The sequence below is a fragment of the Centrocercus urophasianus genome, unplaced genomic scaffold (assembly GCF_019232065.1).
Source record: "Centrocercus urophasianus isolate 14NV4802_14NV808 unplaced genomic scaffold, USGS_Curo_1.0 seq_11, whole genome shotgun sequence".
NCBI classification, from domain to species: domain Eukaryota; kingdom Metazoa; phylum Chordata; class Aves; order Galliformes; family Phasianidae; genus Centrocercus; species Centrocercus urophasianus.
In genome coordinates, this window is record NW_024884253.1 from 39,721,087 (window position 1) to 39,736,428 (window position 15,342).

The window sequence follows — 15,342 nt, forward strand, 5'->3', positions numbered from 1 at the left end:
CGCCCGGCGCCCGCGAGCGCGGCGCCAAGAAGTGCGTGGACAGGTTCAGCCCCGAGTACCGGCAGCGCCGCGAGCGCAACAACATCGCCGTGCGCAAGAGCCGCGACAAGGCCAAGCGGCGCAACCAGGAGATGCAGCAGAAGCTGCTGGAGCTCTCGGCCGAGAACGAGAAGCTGCACAAGAAGATCGAGCAGCTCACCCGGGACTTGAGCGGCCTGCGGCACTTCTTCAAGCAGCTGCCCGCCGCCTCCTTCCTGCAGCCCGGCTCGGCGGGCTCCGACTGCCGGTAGCGGCGCGGCGAGGCCGGCCCGCGGGGCGGGCGTCTCTTACCTCAGGGCCGCGCGGAGCGGAGCGGAGGTGCCGGGCCGGGCCCACCCGGCGGTGCGCGGCGCTCCGGGCGCGGGGCCGCGGCGTTCGCCGCGAAGAAGCGAAAGGAACCGAAGCTACGCGTCTTTTCGTTCGCTCCCTTAAGTTATTTTTGTAACGGTAGTCCCTGTCTTTTCTACGTGTTACTCGAACCGATGCAGCTATGGTACATCTGTTAACGATCCGAACACCCGTGTGCGCTAGGCGGTAGGACGGCGAGGACCGAGCATGACCTTTTATATCGATTTTTACAGCATTTCTTAAGAATAAAACCGAACGAGTATTTTAAAGACGCTCCGCTCTCGTCTGTGCCGTACGGCTGCGGGCGGGCGCGGCGCTCGGGGCGAGGGAGCGGGGCGGGGCCGCGGGCCGGGGCTGTGCCGGCGGCAGAGCTGCGCTGCGCTGCGGGCGGGGCCGCCCTCCGGCCCGGGCCAGGTGAGGGAACGGGCGCGGGGCGAGCGGCGCGACGCCGCTGTGGCGGGTGTGCACGGAGCCGCTCTCCGCCCGCCGCACTGAGGGACTCCTGCCCTTCGCTCTCGCCGTTTACGAAACCCACCCTCAGCCCGAGCTCTTACGCCGACCCCCATATCGGCTTCCCCGGGCGAGCTAGAGGGCAGGGCTCCGATGTTAGCCGGCCGCAGGGACGCGCGGCACCCCCCGAACACGCGGACTCGGAATGCGGGACACCTCAACACAAGCGCTGGTCAAGTCTTAGTGCCATTTATTACCCGGCGGTAACCGACACCGCCGCTCGGAACCAGCCGCTTCCGTGGGTCCCGCCGGCAGAGCTGCCCCGCGGCATTCATTGCAGAAGCGGCAGTAACGTGTTTGCCGTTGACATAACAGAATACAAAACGTCCCAACCGTTCGGAACTCCAGAACAAGGCGTTCGACGTGCCATAACAACAAACGGCTCAGCACAAGAGCCGGGGCGGCCGAGCAGAGCTCTGTGCGCTCCGTACACCCCCCCGTTTGACGGCCTCCCTTCTCGGCTCCCCTCCGCATTACCGCGCTCCCGTTCAGCCGCTCGCCCCGCCGGGTCCCGCGGGCAGCAGCGCCACCTCCTCCAGCCGCGAGCAGCCGGGCCGCCCGCCGGCGCCGAGCAGGAGGCAGGGCAGCGGGCCCAGCTCCTTGCCCAGCACGCTGCTCGCCTCGTAGCTCTGCGGGGAGAGAAGCGCGGAGAGTGAGATCGTCCCGGATGCGCGGCTCTCAGACACAGGGCGTAAGGGAAAGTGCTCAGAACGGATGGAAGGAGCGAGCGCTTTGGGTTTCTGCTAATTAATTACATCTCATTGTCGTGTAAAGTGCTGCCTCCCCGCCGGGCTTTTAAAAATGAATCGTTTAAAGTAATGGGGGAGGGGGAGGGAAGTAAGTTTGACCTATTTTGCTGAACCCACCTCTTTCGCTAAACCCACCGGTGCTTCCTTTACGCAGCCTTCCTGCACCGGCGGGACCTCACACGCTGCGTACCGATGACCTCAGCATCAGACCAGCCCTTGCCGTACGCGATAACCACATCCAGCACCCGTTCGAGGTACCGTTCGGCCCCGCAGCCCGACTCGCCGTGCGGCGGCACGGGTGGCCGTGCCGGTCCCACTCGGGGTTGCCACGGGGCAGAAGTGGCTGAGCCCAGCCCCATTGCCCAGGGAAGGGACTGCAAAACATCACCCCCGTGTACCTCAGCAGCGCTGGCAGCACAAATAATAATTTAAAAAACTACCAGCAGCCACTCGAAGTGGTGCTTCTTGTGGTTAATGTACAGAGAAGTGCTGCTTTTTAAAATGCAGCCAGTTTTGAGATGGAAATGCTAATGGGAAGAAAAAAAAAAAAAAGCATCCCTTCACTTCAGATAGATAGGAAAACAAAAAAAAACAAACAAACAAAAAAACCCAAACCCACAAAAAAAGCAAAGCTGTGTTTCAAGGCCAGGCTGGATGTGGCTCTGGGCAGCCTGGTCTGGTGGTTGGCGACCCTGCATATAGCAGGGGGTTGAAATGAGGTGATCATTGTGGTACTTTTCAACCCAGGCCATTCTATGATTCTAAATACCAGCATTATAACAACTGAAACATGAAGAAGAGGTTGTTTGAATCTAATATATAGAAAAAGTTACATTCTGTCAGCCTGTAATAAAACCAGACACATCCTGAAAAATTTTGAAGGACTTTGCAGCTATTTAAAGAGCTAGCGTCGTTTGGAAATGTATTCTTAATGAAACATACACCCTGTGGTACAAGAAAAGTAATACACAATTTCAGAGAATCCTCATACTTAAAGGATTGCCCAAGAATCACATTAAAACCATGGGGCACATAATTGCAAATTACCAGAACGCTGTATAATATGGGGAAGCAAAGTGAACCCCCTAGGTACCACCTAAGTGCAGACACTTACCGAGGATGATTAACCAAAAAGACAAGCTGACCCTTGCCCCCTTCCACGTGCAATGGGAAGAGGGGTCTCCAGCTCCTACCAGCACTTTATCACTTTCTGAAGGTGCCGCTCCTTCTCTACTGATCAGCTGGCAGCCAATGGCAGCCACACACCTGCCTTCAGTGCCTCACTTACCTGCGATAAATCTGGGTCACTGTGCCAAATGTCAGGGTTCTTCTGATAGCCCAGAATAAGGAGTAACTACTTCATGGTTACATAAGCTGCACTTTAGCCCATGCATCCCAGCGACTTACGTGTATTTCATTTATATAGATCCCAATTACAAAGTATTACTTTGCATGCATTTTGCAATTTGCTGTAGCATTACTGCCCCTCAGTAATTTTGTGTTTGTGCCTTGGTTGTTTTTATAGGGTTCAGAAGCCAGGAAAGGTAGAATGCTCAGACTGTAGCTTCACTGTCCGTGGACTCTAAAGCCTGGCACTGCCCACTGTAGCTCTGAATGTCTGGACACTGCTATTGCAAGTAGCTGTGCATCCACATCTAAGCTAAAGCTGTCTACACATCCTGCCTGCAGCACCCCTGAGATGCAATAGCAGGGCATCAGCAGGTGCAAGGTGCAATTGCCAAAGGGGAGGTTTGTGCTAGGAGCACACTAACACACTTCAAACCACTCGGACCAGGCTGAACAGAAGAGGAAAAATATTTCTAACGAAATCTCCTACTGCTTTCAGTGCAGTTCTGAGAAGAGCTGCCTGGAAAGGTGGTGGGACCTCTATCTTTGGATGTCTTCAAGACCCTGCCAGACGAAGTCACGATTGACCTGACCATGTGTTGGCAATAGCCCAGTGTGAGGGGCAGGTCAGACACCAACCACGGAATCATAAAATGGCCTGGGTTGAAAAGGACCATAAAGATCACCTAGTTTCAACCCCCCTGCCATGGGCAGGGTCACCAACCTCTAGACCAGGATGCCCAGAGCCACATCCAGCCAACCTCCAGCATCCCTTCCATTTCTATGATTCAAATATCTTCCCTTTTGACTCACAGCATCTTCAGGACTCTGCCACTCTATGTAGTTTAACTCTCATCGACAACCACTATACCTACCCCATCCACATTGGCAGCAGACATCAGGAGAGAAGAGATTGTTCTTTGTAGCAGCTGGAAAGAAGAAATGAACATGTTTTGATCATGACAAAAACTACAGGTGTTGGAAAACATTCTGTTTACAGATAAAACAGTCACATTAAACAAAGATAAATTATTCCATTGTAGCATAGTTTTATTTCTCCGGACAAAAAAGCAGGGGAGAGGTGACACAAAAGATGCTTAGAATAGGAATGTGAAAATACAAGTTCCTTGCAGGCTGTGGGGAGCTTCCCAAGAGCCCAACCCAAGAAAACCCTTCTGCTGGACCTGATGCTTTATTTTTTTGGGTACCTCAGGCTGAGCTCAATGACTGTGCTACTTGATCAAGATCTAGGACCTGGATTCTCTGTGCAATGACACACAAGTCCAGCATTAGATTAAATTATGGGATACTTTTACATCTTTTCTTTTTTCTTCTAAAAGAGCTTTTACAAAACTGCCATTTACAGTACTCATGTATCCACATATCTAGCCTCAATACACTCCATACACTGATGCTCATTTTTTGTCATACCTTTACTTTTACTGTACTTTGAGATTGGGATGGACAACTCAAGAAGACTTCCAGCTGCATTTTCATAACGGGTGAAATGACAACTTCAGAGCACTGGCTGCAATACAGCAGTCCACTGAAGCGTGCAAATAATGATGGAAAAACACAAAGAATGGAAAAGTTATCAATCATTAAATCAAAACACAAACAAACAAAGAACAGCTTACTTATTTCCTAACCACTTTGCTGATAGGCTTCTAGTTGAAGAGCCCTGTTAAAAACCCTGATAACAGCAAATGGAGCTCTTCTGTTGGTGGACATAAGAAACATTAATGGAGGATCTAAACTCTTCTAGCAAAAGTATCTTCTTTTCTTACGTTCATACAACATGTGGGGAGGCTGTGATCTATACTCGACTCACGTAATAAAATATTAATCACATAACCTTCTAAAAGTTATGGCCAAAAAAAAAGAGAAAAATATAGAGTTGGCCTAAATGATTTGTTGATTTGGACCCTCACTGAGCAGACACTCAACATTTGCAGCACGCACGCACTTAAGCCACATGCACAAAATTAAGCACAGGCACAAGTACTCAATGGAATATGGTCTTAAATAAGTGTTGATGCCACATTGTTCTCCAAACAAAGCAGAAGCGTCCTTGAGAATACAGAAAAAAGATCATGAAGTGCACTACTATGAGTACATGGATACCTCCTTGATTTTTGCACGACAGTAGCATGTAGGACAACTTTTGCTTTATTTTCATCTTTTCCCCCCAGAGGTTTTACACAGCAGAGCACATGCAATAAAACCTCTTGTATTTAGGAAAATGGTATATATTTCAAGGGGACTGTAATCACCTTACTACTTCTGCTTTTTTGAAGTTTTCCCAATACAGAGAAGCCCCTTTCCTTCTTTTTACACTCAGTACTCTCTTACCTCCTCATGCTTTTATCCCACCAGGTATCTCAAGAGTAAGCTGGCTAAGTAACTGAAGGGGATACTCCCCAAGAAAATGCCAGTGTGATGCAGGCTGAACCTTTCACATGGTAACAGGTCACATTTGTGACAGCTCTACATCCAAAATTATTCAATTTCCTCTTTAGAAAGGCTGTACATTTCATTGGTCTGAAAGGCATCTCTTTCACATTTATGTAAATCACAGCAAAGATCACAGCTTGCTACAAAACCGTGGTGAATTACTGACATAGAGGGTAACAATATTGGGTAAAAAAATACTTTTCAAGGAGCTTAAAATCAGGCCTGTGATTTATGTGGCACGTTCATTAAAAGAAACACTACAATGCAGTAGGATTTGAAATCTTTATAAGCAAAAACTTAGCTTGGAAACTGTGGTAGCTACAAATTCAAACCATTTCATATCTACTTGTATCTTTCTTAATAAATTAATCTAACCTTGCTGGTTTTATCAGTTCATCAGCAATAAAAATACTACGTCTCAGTTCTAGGAAGGAACAAAGTGCAGCCTGTGCCTGCAGGAATTATTTCGTCACCTATTGCTGTTATGGCTACATCTGCAGAACACCTGGAATTCTACAGAGCACCTTGACTCTCACCTGTCCTGGGGATACAGTTCCAACTTTCCATTGCCACATCTGTCACATGTAGGCCAGGAGAAAGCAGTGCTCTCATTAACTCCAACAACAGTACCTGCAGAAAATGGTATTTTTATTTACAAGATAAGAAATGTAAGCTAGCAAACACAGACACTACTGGCTTCACAGCAAGTTCGGCCATTTTCAAAAACAATGATGCAAGTTAAACTCCATTAATAATAGAGTTATTCTTCATCTAGGCTGATTTAAGACAGATCAGATCTGACCCAGAGATTGAAGTGTGTGCTTAAGAAGGGAATGCCAAAGATACTTTGGACTAATACAAAGGGCCTAGCGAGTTTTGGCAAGAAAACATTCTGAGTTTTATGAGAAGCAGTAAAGAGTTTATTATGCCTTATGGTAATGATATGCTGAAATAATTAGCACTGTTTATGGAGAAAATTCTTACAAGCATTTCGAACTAAACATGGTGGAACAGCGGAAAGACCAAAACTACAGTAAAATAAGCCCTCAGTCTAGTACAAAAGGTGCACAGACTAAAAATTCCAGCTCTTTTTGAAACAGAATCTCACAGTTGTATAATAGATTTAATGAAATAAGCCCCTGGAGACCAGGGAGCATTTGCACTGTCTGTAAAACAGGTTGTTAATCTCTTGTGTTCCAGACTCTCCTGAGACAAGGGCTGTCAGAAGGGACGAAATGATACATAAACAGCAAACCCACATTTCCTTTGGGAATTCAAAGGACAGCAAGCCTGAAGACCAGGAAAGCAACTTCTCAAATGTAACATTTATGACCCGATTTCTGTATATATAACAAAATAACATGGATTACACTATTTTTTTTTTTTTTTCTTATATTTAACTTCTTGGACTGTAGCAGGAAAAAAATTGTGATGCACTGTGGGTTTCTATCAGCATTTGCGAGACAGATAATTCCTGCCACAGCACGGGCTTGCTCCCTTGCTAATGGAAAAGAAAAAACTGATTATTTTGCTGAGTTTTTTTCCTTTTTTGTAACAACCTTTTTTTTTTTTTTTTTTTTTTTTTAAATCCCCTTTTCTGACAGATCTGTTTCTCTCTACACATTTCAACTTGGGAGATTGGCTTTTTACATGGCAGAGAGTAATATGACAAGGCAGAACAGTTTCAAGCTAAAAAAGGGGAGATTTAGATTTGATGTCAGGAGGAAATTTTTCACTGAGAGGGCAGTGAGGCACTGGCACAGCTGCCCAGAGAAGCTGTGGTGTCCCATCCCTGGAGGCACTCAAGGCCAGGCTGGATGGGGCCCTGGGCAGCTGAGCTGGTGGGGGACAGCCCTGCACATGGCAGGGGGAGGCTTTAGGGTCTTTTTCAACCCAAGCCACTGTATGAATTTTTCTGCCAGTTGTGTGCCATACTGCAACTACAGGATGCCAGTGCACAAGCAACACAAATCCATTTGAGGAAGATGTATCAGGATCATTCTGACATTATGCCTACTGGAGAAGTTTATTTTGATGAAAACATGGAGTTCCCTCATGAGATCACCAGAGATCACTGAAGTCAGAAGAAATACAACTCTAAACAGCAGCATGTCTAAGAATCCTGCAACAGTCTTTTGCATCCTGCATGCAAAGTGATTTTTAAGCTGCTGATCATCTGTACATTTTTGTAAATCTTTTAGATTTTGCTTGTTTTTTTCAAACCTTTTAGACATTCTCCTAAGATCCTTCTTTCAAATGGAAACACACACAGCCAAAATTAGCTTTTCACTTCCACGCTACTCTTCTGGATTGTACCTGACAACACTGAGAAGAAACTGACAATAGCTCAATTAGGACAACACCTGGAAAAACAGATCTTGAGTGAGGGATGCAAGGAAGGGCTAAGGACTCAAAGTAACACTCTGGTTGAAATGCTCCAAAAAAAAAAAAAAAAAAGTGTGTACACAATCAGTTGTCTGTTAGTTGGTTACCCTGATTAATAGATAGGAAAGAAAAAAGATGCAGTCCAAAAGCCCTAAATAAGACAACTGACTCCATTTTGTTCAGACTGCAAATAGGGAAACTGAAAAAAAGAAACCTGAGTAAGGGCTTAAAGACAAAAATATCCAGTGTAAAAATTCAATCACTGGATGTGAATCATACACTAGGCAAACATCATTAATCACGTAATAGTCCCACGCAGCATACGTGGTATGAACTAACTAGAATTTGCTCGTAAGCATGGTTAAGATTAAGAGCAGCTCTCTACAGTGTGGACTGCCAGCATTTAAGTCACACTGACTGCTACTATATGGCAAAAAGACGTTACAAATCACTCTGGCATGAATAGTGAAAACAAATCCATTAACCCTCGGCTCACAGGTGAGAACCACAGATTGATCCTGGAAAGAAGAATAAACTGCCTTGTGGAAAGCAATCACAGGTTCTTACCAGGTACCTGAGTGGGTGTGATCGGGCCTTCATGAAATTTGTGAGAAACTCAGTGGCTATGCTTGTCACCCATTTTTCTGATGGGGGAGAAAGGATTTGACCAAGTATAACTGGAAGGCTTCATTTAGCAGAACACTGTTACAAACACATGAAGACAATCTGCTCCAAGGGCTGTTCCACTGATTAAAAGGAAGCTTTTCTAGTGAAGGTTGAGAAACTACTCTGCCAGCTCCCTGAAAGGCAGAGGTGCAGCAAGTAGGGCAAAAGAGCACGAAGGAGCAACACTTCAAGTAGGGGTAAAGAAAGCCTTTGCAGCTCCTTTCAACATTTGATGAGAGGACGCCTGCACACAGCACACGAAGGTGACCAACAGTAAGGGAAGTAAAAGGAGGACACAGAGAAAAACAGTGAACACAGCAATCCTGCTGCTCACTGAAAGTCAGATTAACCATTTGGTGAGTTTTTTATAGATGAGACAGAGGTAGTGAGTGACCAAGACAATTTTTCTCCATCAAATTCATGTTCCCACCAATAAAATAGTGCTAATATTATTATTTTCACTTCTTTTCATTAGAAAGCTGTAAGCTGTAAGCATTAGCTACCAAATCCCAAAGCAGTGGATATGTTTTAAATGCAATTAAATAATTTTAGTTAGTTACACAAAAAAGTGAAGGTTGCAATCTATATATAGCAGTAGCATAGGGTTAAGGATGATGCTTCATATTCTACATTGGTTCAAAGGTGTGGAAACATACTGATAGTAGCTACCCCAGGCAAATTTCATATCAAGCATGACGAGATTGTAGGATTAATTTATCCTGATGTCATTCTACCATCTTTAATAAAGAACAAGGAAAGTGTTACACCTCTAACATACGTAAAGTAAGCGTTTGTTTACACATGGATTACAAAGATGTCTTTGCCTTGCTTTACTGAAAAAAAAAAGGACAGGCACTTTTGCTTTATATTCACTGTGAATGGGATGAAAGAAGACAGGTGCTTTGGGTAACCTAGTTATTAGTGTAACCTAGTTGCAGTGAGTAAGGGCAGAGGAGTAGTAACTCTTAGCATAACTACTGCAGAAGTGAAAATAAAAAGCATTTCCTACCCAGTGACAGAAATATCTTTCAAGTACCTCACGGTATCAGTGGAATGATAATGACCAAAGCTTAGAGAGCCTGTAGTTGTGCTTGTTTTTCATTATATAGAGTTCAATGTTTGTCACTTCAAGATGGCTTATATATCAATCATGGAGGCATTGCTAACTTGCGGCTCTACCTAGAGAAGGTAAGTTTAGTGGTTTAGCTTTGAGTGGTTTAAAACGGACTTTTCTCTGTATTGCTGTATAGCTGAGAGAATTAATTTGTAATTACTATTTGCTCTTATTTCAAACATCATTTCAAACATTCAAGTGAATACTTGGAAGTGTAAATGTAAAACGGTGTCAAGAATTTTGTACAAGGGCTGCTGGAATTGTAAGAGTTAGATTAAAAAGGGAAAATGTCTTTAAAAGCCAAAAGTTACTTGGCTTTTAAGGGCTTTTCCCTACAGGCACTCTGCAAATTGGGTGCTTAAGAAGTCTGAGTAAACAGTGTTAGAAGATGCTTTGTATGAAATGTTTCTACACAATTCAGAAATATTAGAAAATACACTGCAGTAAATGTTTCTGCACGGTTAGCAGTAGGACTACACTATCAGACAAGGCAATGATCCAAAGTGGCTGGTAAGCAAATCTCAGCTAAGTTAAGCTTGGTGAATGTGGTGAAATACTAAATTGCCCCACTGCAGCAAAGCTCCAGGAAAATTAGACAGTAACCCCTATCATTCAGAGTCTGGCTGACATATCTTCTCCATCTGCCTGAAAAATATTGTTATCCCTTACTGTTGCCAGTATCAACATGGTGATGTGAACAGAAGGCTTCTGAAAGAAGATGGTGATGGAAGGAATATGACCAAACAGACTGCGCATCAAACATTTATTCTGGGGCATCAGTGAGTGGGAGCAGCAGGCAGGCAGAATTTGGCCAGCAAAAGACAAACAAAGCCCACAAAGAAGCACAAAAACTTAAATATCCTAATGATCTACAGCAGTACGGTGCTTTTTCATCCTTGTACCCTGTTTGTGCAAGAAATCAATACGAGAACCTGAAAGATTAAAGTGAACACAAATAATTAACCACATTCATTTCAGAAAAGGCCAATACGAACCTCTCACAGCACAAATGGAATTGGCCTGTGTGGTAGAATCCAGCTCATCGAGTTTGACAGGGCCAGGCAGCTCACTGAGGTCAGCATCAGCAGCCGAGCACAAAAGAGGCTTTTGTAATAAGAGAACAGTACGTTCAACACAAATAATCCTACCTGCCAACAAAGACATTTCAACTCAGTACAGTAACAAGGAAAAAGGTGACCATGATAACTGTCATGGCCAATAAAGACATTTGTCACTGCCAGCTACTAAACAGATGGATAGACTCTACCAGGTTTTCTCAATGACAAAATATTTTGCTTTCAGTGATACACGCAGCATGCTCTTGTTACATTTTGTGACTCTCGGGGAAAACAATTCTCTAAAATTCTAACATGTTACAAAGCAAAGCAGATTCCATCCAGACTACACTGTACCATGCTGGAAACAGAAAGTTCTTGTCTCTTCCCTAGTAAAAAGCTTGGTCGCCCTCAAGGTTGTGCTATTTTTGTTTGTTTAAGATTACAAAGCGTAGGTGCATGCAATACTTTATTCTCCAAATAAACGAAACCAATGCAACCTCAGTTAGCAAGGGAAAACACACTGATTAGAGGATGTGGTGACAGGACTCACAGCCACTTAAATAGTTGCATTTTGGAAATGAGCAAAGGCATGAGAGGTGAATTACAACACAGGCGTACATCACACAGAAGGATGGGTGAGCCTCATTCATACAAACGACTAGAAAAGAATGTAGACTGAACCACCATCTCACAGGACCTGCTTGGCACCCAAGAGCTCACAGCTGAAATGGTAAAAGAAAGCCTGTAATGGCTTTTTATCTAGGGACATGCAAGTCTTTAGGTTCATTGCCTTACTCCTTTTGCAGGTTGCAAGTTCAATAAAACAAGATTCTGCAATCAAATATCAGTACAAATGAATATCAAAACAAACGAAAGTAAGTTTCTTAATATTTCTGAATCTTCTGTCAGCTAGCAAATTTGTTTGAGGTTGGTCTTTAGATTCAACAGTCATCAAGGAAGACTGATAGAAATATTGGTGAATAAATGGTAAGATCACTTAATTTCTTATTTTCTTGGAAGACAAAGAAAAAAAACCCAAAACTAACAACAACAGAAGAGAAACCTTACAGAAATCCTCCAATTATAACCCCTTTCAGGTTTCTCATCCCAAACTTGCAATGTTTCATCTTCATCTCAGAGTGGAAGTCTATACAGGTTACGTATTACAGTGTTAGTAACGCGGGTGTTCATTCAGTTTGATTCCAGTTGCTTCAAAACCACACGTAAAGCTTACCATTTCCCCACAGGGCATCCTTGAAGAAGATGAATCGTGAGGCAACATTGAGGGCTTCTATGATTTCCGTACTGAGAACACATGATGCAGTGACTGACACAGCAACAACTTTTGGAATTCCACGAACTACACTTTGCAAAGTGAAGTCAGTCACAAACAACATCATCTCTCTTTGATTTACAGGAACACTGTGTTTTGTCTATGATTTAAAAAAATAAAAAAATTCAAAATTAGAATGCAGTCATTAATTTTTGGAAGAAGAAAAGACAAGTAACACACTCATTTGTAAGCAACCAATAAAACTGACAAATTACTACACTTACGGCCAGTAAAGAAGAATGAATCAGGTTTTTCATTGTTCCTTAATGCAGTTACAGATTATCCTCTCTACCTTCAGTTAACTTTCCAAAGCTGACCCACGGAGATCTTGGTGCCCTCTCTATCAACTGTCATGTTTTATCGTGACTCATTTGCACATGAAAATAAATGCCATAAAAAGTTAATTGGATGTTTCTATGAACAAAGACTAAAGTAATTTTTCCCTTAAAAAAGAAAGGCTAACATCACTTGTATTATTAAGAAAATGTTCTATGCACTGTTGTGTGATTCTGAAGAGTACCTCACCCTGTTTAATAGCTCCTGCAAATACAAAGCTGCCGGGTTTTCTTTCTGCACATCCGCAGGTATTTGAATGATACATAGAAGTGTGAAAGGAGATAACTCATAAGAAAGAAACGCAGGAAATCACAATGACAATGCAAGTTTTCTGCCTAAGACAGGTACAAAAATTAAGGTATATCAAAACTAATGATGTCACAAGCAAAATAACTACATTTCACATTGTATTTCTTCGTATCTGAAAACAGTTACTGCTAAGTCAGTAGCGTTTTAAAACACTGACACTGTGATGATGAACAAGACAGCTTAGATAGACATGAATTTACACATCAGGGATTAGTCCAAAGGCTCTAACAAAATTAGATAGGTTGATAATGAGAGGTTTCCTTCTTTTTTTTGTTTTCAACACAACTGTTATAATATGTACACGTGTCTGTGATTTTTCCCATAGTTTAGAAAAAAATGAGCTTAGTAAGATTATATTTCATATTTACCAGTCCAAGCAACTTGTAATTTTAAAAATTCTAATATTTTACAATATTTAAGTGAAATTATTTTACTTTTGCCTTAAAAGGGCTTTGTTACTATTTTTAATTAGTGTATTGATTAAAAATCATAGGACATTTTAATACTGCAATGATTGGAGAGACTCATATCACACAAGTATTTTATCCTTAAAGTTACATTTCTGTGGCACAAGGCAACGCACTGAGAACTCCAACTTTTTATCTTCAGTTAAATTCACACCTTGAAAAAGTTAACTGGACTAAAAATAACTTCTGCCCGTAATGGCAGCTCTTAGGGCAAATACAGTAATCAGGAGTAATGACAGATATAATTCATAACTCAGATATTATGGTTATGCCTTAACGTAAGTTGCCTAATGCATTTACATTATTTCTTTCCCTCATAACTACGTGCGTTTGAGTACCTCCTCTGTGCAGATACCATTAAAGCAGCTTCAAAAGGAAGATGCTTTACAGCTGTCCCATGAGAATTACTAACACATTAAAAGCTGTCTTTCAGAAGAATCATCCAAAAAAAGCAAATAATAATAACAGCAAAAATTTCAACTTATATAAAATCATCATCTTGCTATGTGTGACAATTTGTTCTGAACAGAGAGGACACAACAGACAAATAGCAGCAGGACTGAGTTACAAGGAAGGACAGCTCCTTAACCACAGATGGAATATATTTCCCCATATTCCTTCTGTACCACAGTACTGAGCAATAATAAAAGCATATTCCCATTCCTCCTTCACACAAACGAAGCATCTCAGAACACTGTTGTTTCAGTGTTTTATTAACACCACTTTTAAAGTATATTTGAATTAACTCATGTTGCAGATTATCTTTGCTGAATGAACTAAACCATAGTCCCTACCTCAGTTATCATCACCGAAAGGTTTTGCACGTGAAGAATAAATCCTCTTGGGAAAGGTAACTGCAATTAACAAGCTCATAACTTTCTGGAAGGATTAGGAAACACTACACTAACAGCAGGTAAATACCATGAGCTTTCTAGAGCAGCAATGCAGAGTGTTACCGAGCGCTTACAAAGATGAGGAACTCCCATTGCTTTTCCAATACTACTTTCAAAAATTTTATAAAAAATCACGCTGTTCACTCACAGAAATCTACTGCTTATAGTTCACCAAGCAAATTCAGGAAACAGCTAGTAAAACTTCAAGAAAGAAGGAATCACAGATTTCTTTCTTCTTGTTAGATGAATTTCTACTCTTCAAAGTCACATCTGTTTCTGCATTCTTCATCTTTTCTCTAATTTAGTGATGAAGTGATTCTACACAAGAATGTTGATGACCTCCAGTGTCTCAGATGTAGATGTTCCCTAATACAAAAATGCTTGGCTAGGATATCACTAGTCTGTAATTGATTTATTTCTGTTAATTGAACAGACGCCACAGAATTCCACATATGTACATGTCCTGCTAGCATGTACATTTCTGCTAGCAGCCTAAAGATCTCCCATTAAGCTACCCTAACTTTGCATGTTTAAAAATACTCTGCTGTCACTTAGCATGAAGAAAGCACTGCTGAGTAGTAAGAGCTGCCCTTCTCACAAGCTAAAGCTACTCCCTGCCTAACAATCAAATCACAACTCATAGGCTGCTGAAGCAAGAGGAAAAGACCTACATCACATTTATGTCCCATACTGCTGGGAAGCATTCTCAACTATTTTGCTGTCTGTTCTGGAGTTTCTTTGTGTTTGGTTCATATGCTTTGATTCACGCTTTATTTTCTGTGGTGCTGATGGACAACTGCAAATTGTTTTCCCCAGAGCTAGCTGTACTGAGGGTCCAGTTGCCAGGAAAGAGTAAATAAATCAGCAGCCAAAAAAATCCTTCAACTACTGAGGGAGTTAGCAACGTTTCAAAAGGAAGTTGTAGCATAATTCAGAAAAAAATCAGAAACAAATAAAATGTAATTACAAGCTTCCCAGCACAGCATGGACAGCACATGTATTTACCTAAAGTTCCTCCTTTCTACTTGCGGGACCCTAAAAGCCAAGTTTGCTGGAGGGGCTTCTGCTGAACAACAACAGTCCACCCACTTGCCTGCAAAGAGCAAAACTGTATCTTTATAAGACCATCACCAGTTACATTCTATACCAACTCAACTGACCAATAACTTTTCGCTGTGTACATCTAAGGACAGCACTTACCTACAAACTGATTTAAATTGCAAGACTAAATTAATTGTCTGTGAGCTCCTTTATTAGGGTGAAATATTACTTTGGGCTAGATGGCAATTTATTCAAATATAATTCACCTTCTAGAGTAAATGGTACTGAAACTG

At 42.6% G+C, this 15,342-nt stretch overlaps 2 protein-coding genes and 1 long non-coding RNA gene across 12 annotated transcripts in view; 2 read left to right on the forward strand and 1 right to left on the reverse strand.

The window, feature by feature from the left end:
• CEBPD (CCAAT enhancer binding protein delta) overlaps positions 1-317 on the forward strand; it is a 1,174-nt gene extending 857 nt beyond the window's left edge. Inside the window, 1 exon segment of the mRNA XM_042837283.1 lies at positions 1-317. This exon segment is cut by the window's left edge and continues 133 nt beyond it. Coding sequence (XP_042693217.1) covers positions 1-290 — 290 coding nt within the window. The 3' untranslated portion in view covers positions 291-317.
• SPIDR (scaffold protein involved in DNA repair) overlaps positions 1-15,342 on the reverse strand; it is a 210,683-nt gene that overhangs the window by 13,006 nt on the left and 182,335 nt on the right. For 4 of the 10 annotated variants that reach the window (XM_042837230.1, XM_042837221.1, XM_042837252.1 and 1 more), the window contains 6 exons: positions 11,905-12,103; positions 10,608-10,760; positions 5,984-6,077; positions 4,425-4,539; positions 3,869-3,922; positions 1,071-1,526 (listed from right to left, as the gene is read on the reverse strand). In XM_042837230.1, the coding sequence (XP_042693164.1) occupies positions 1,386-1,526; positions 3,869-3,922; positions 4,425-4,539; positions 5,984-6,077; positions 10,608-10,760; positions 11,905-12,103 (756 nt within the window). In that variant the 3' untranslated portion in view covers positions 1,071-1,385. Of the gene's footprint in view, positions 1-1,070; positions 1,527-2,336; positions 3,923-4,424; positions 4,540-5,983; positions 6,078-10,607; positions 10,761-11,904; positions 12,104-15,342 lie in introns of those variants that run through there. The other 6 variants (XR_006171761.1, XR_006171760.1, XR_006171758.1 and 3 more) reach the window with 4 other exon arrangements.
• Positions 11,187-12,113, forward strand: LOC122170457. The gene is made up of 3 exons (XR_006171766.1): positions 11,187-11,400; positions 11,477-11,545; positions 11,918-12,113. It is a non-coding gene; the product is annotated as an uncharacterized LOC122170457 (long non-coding RNA).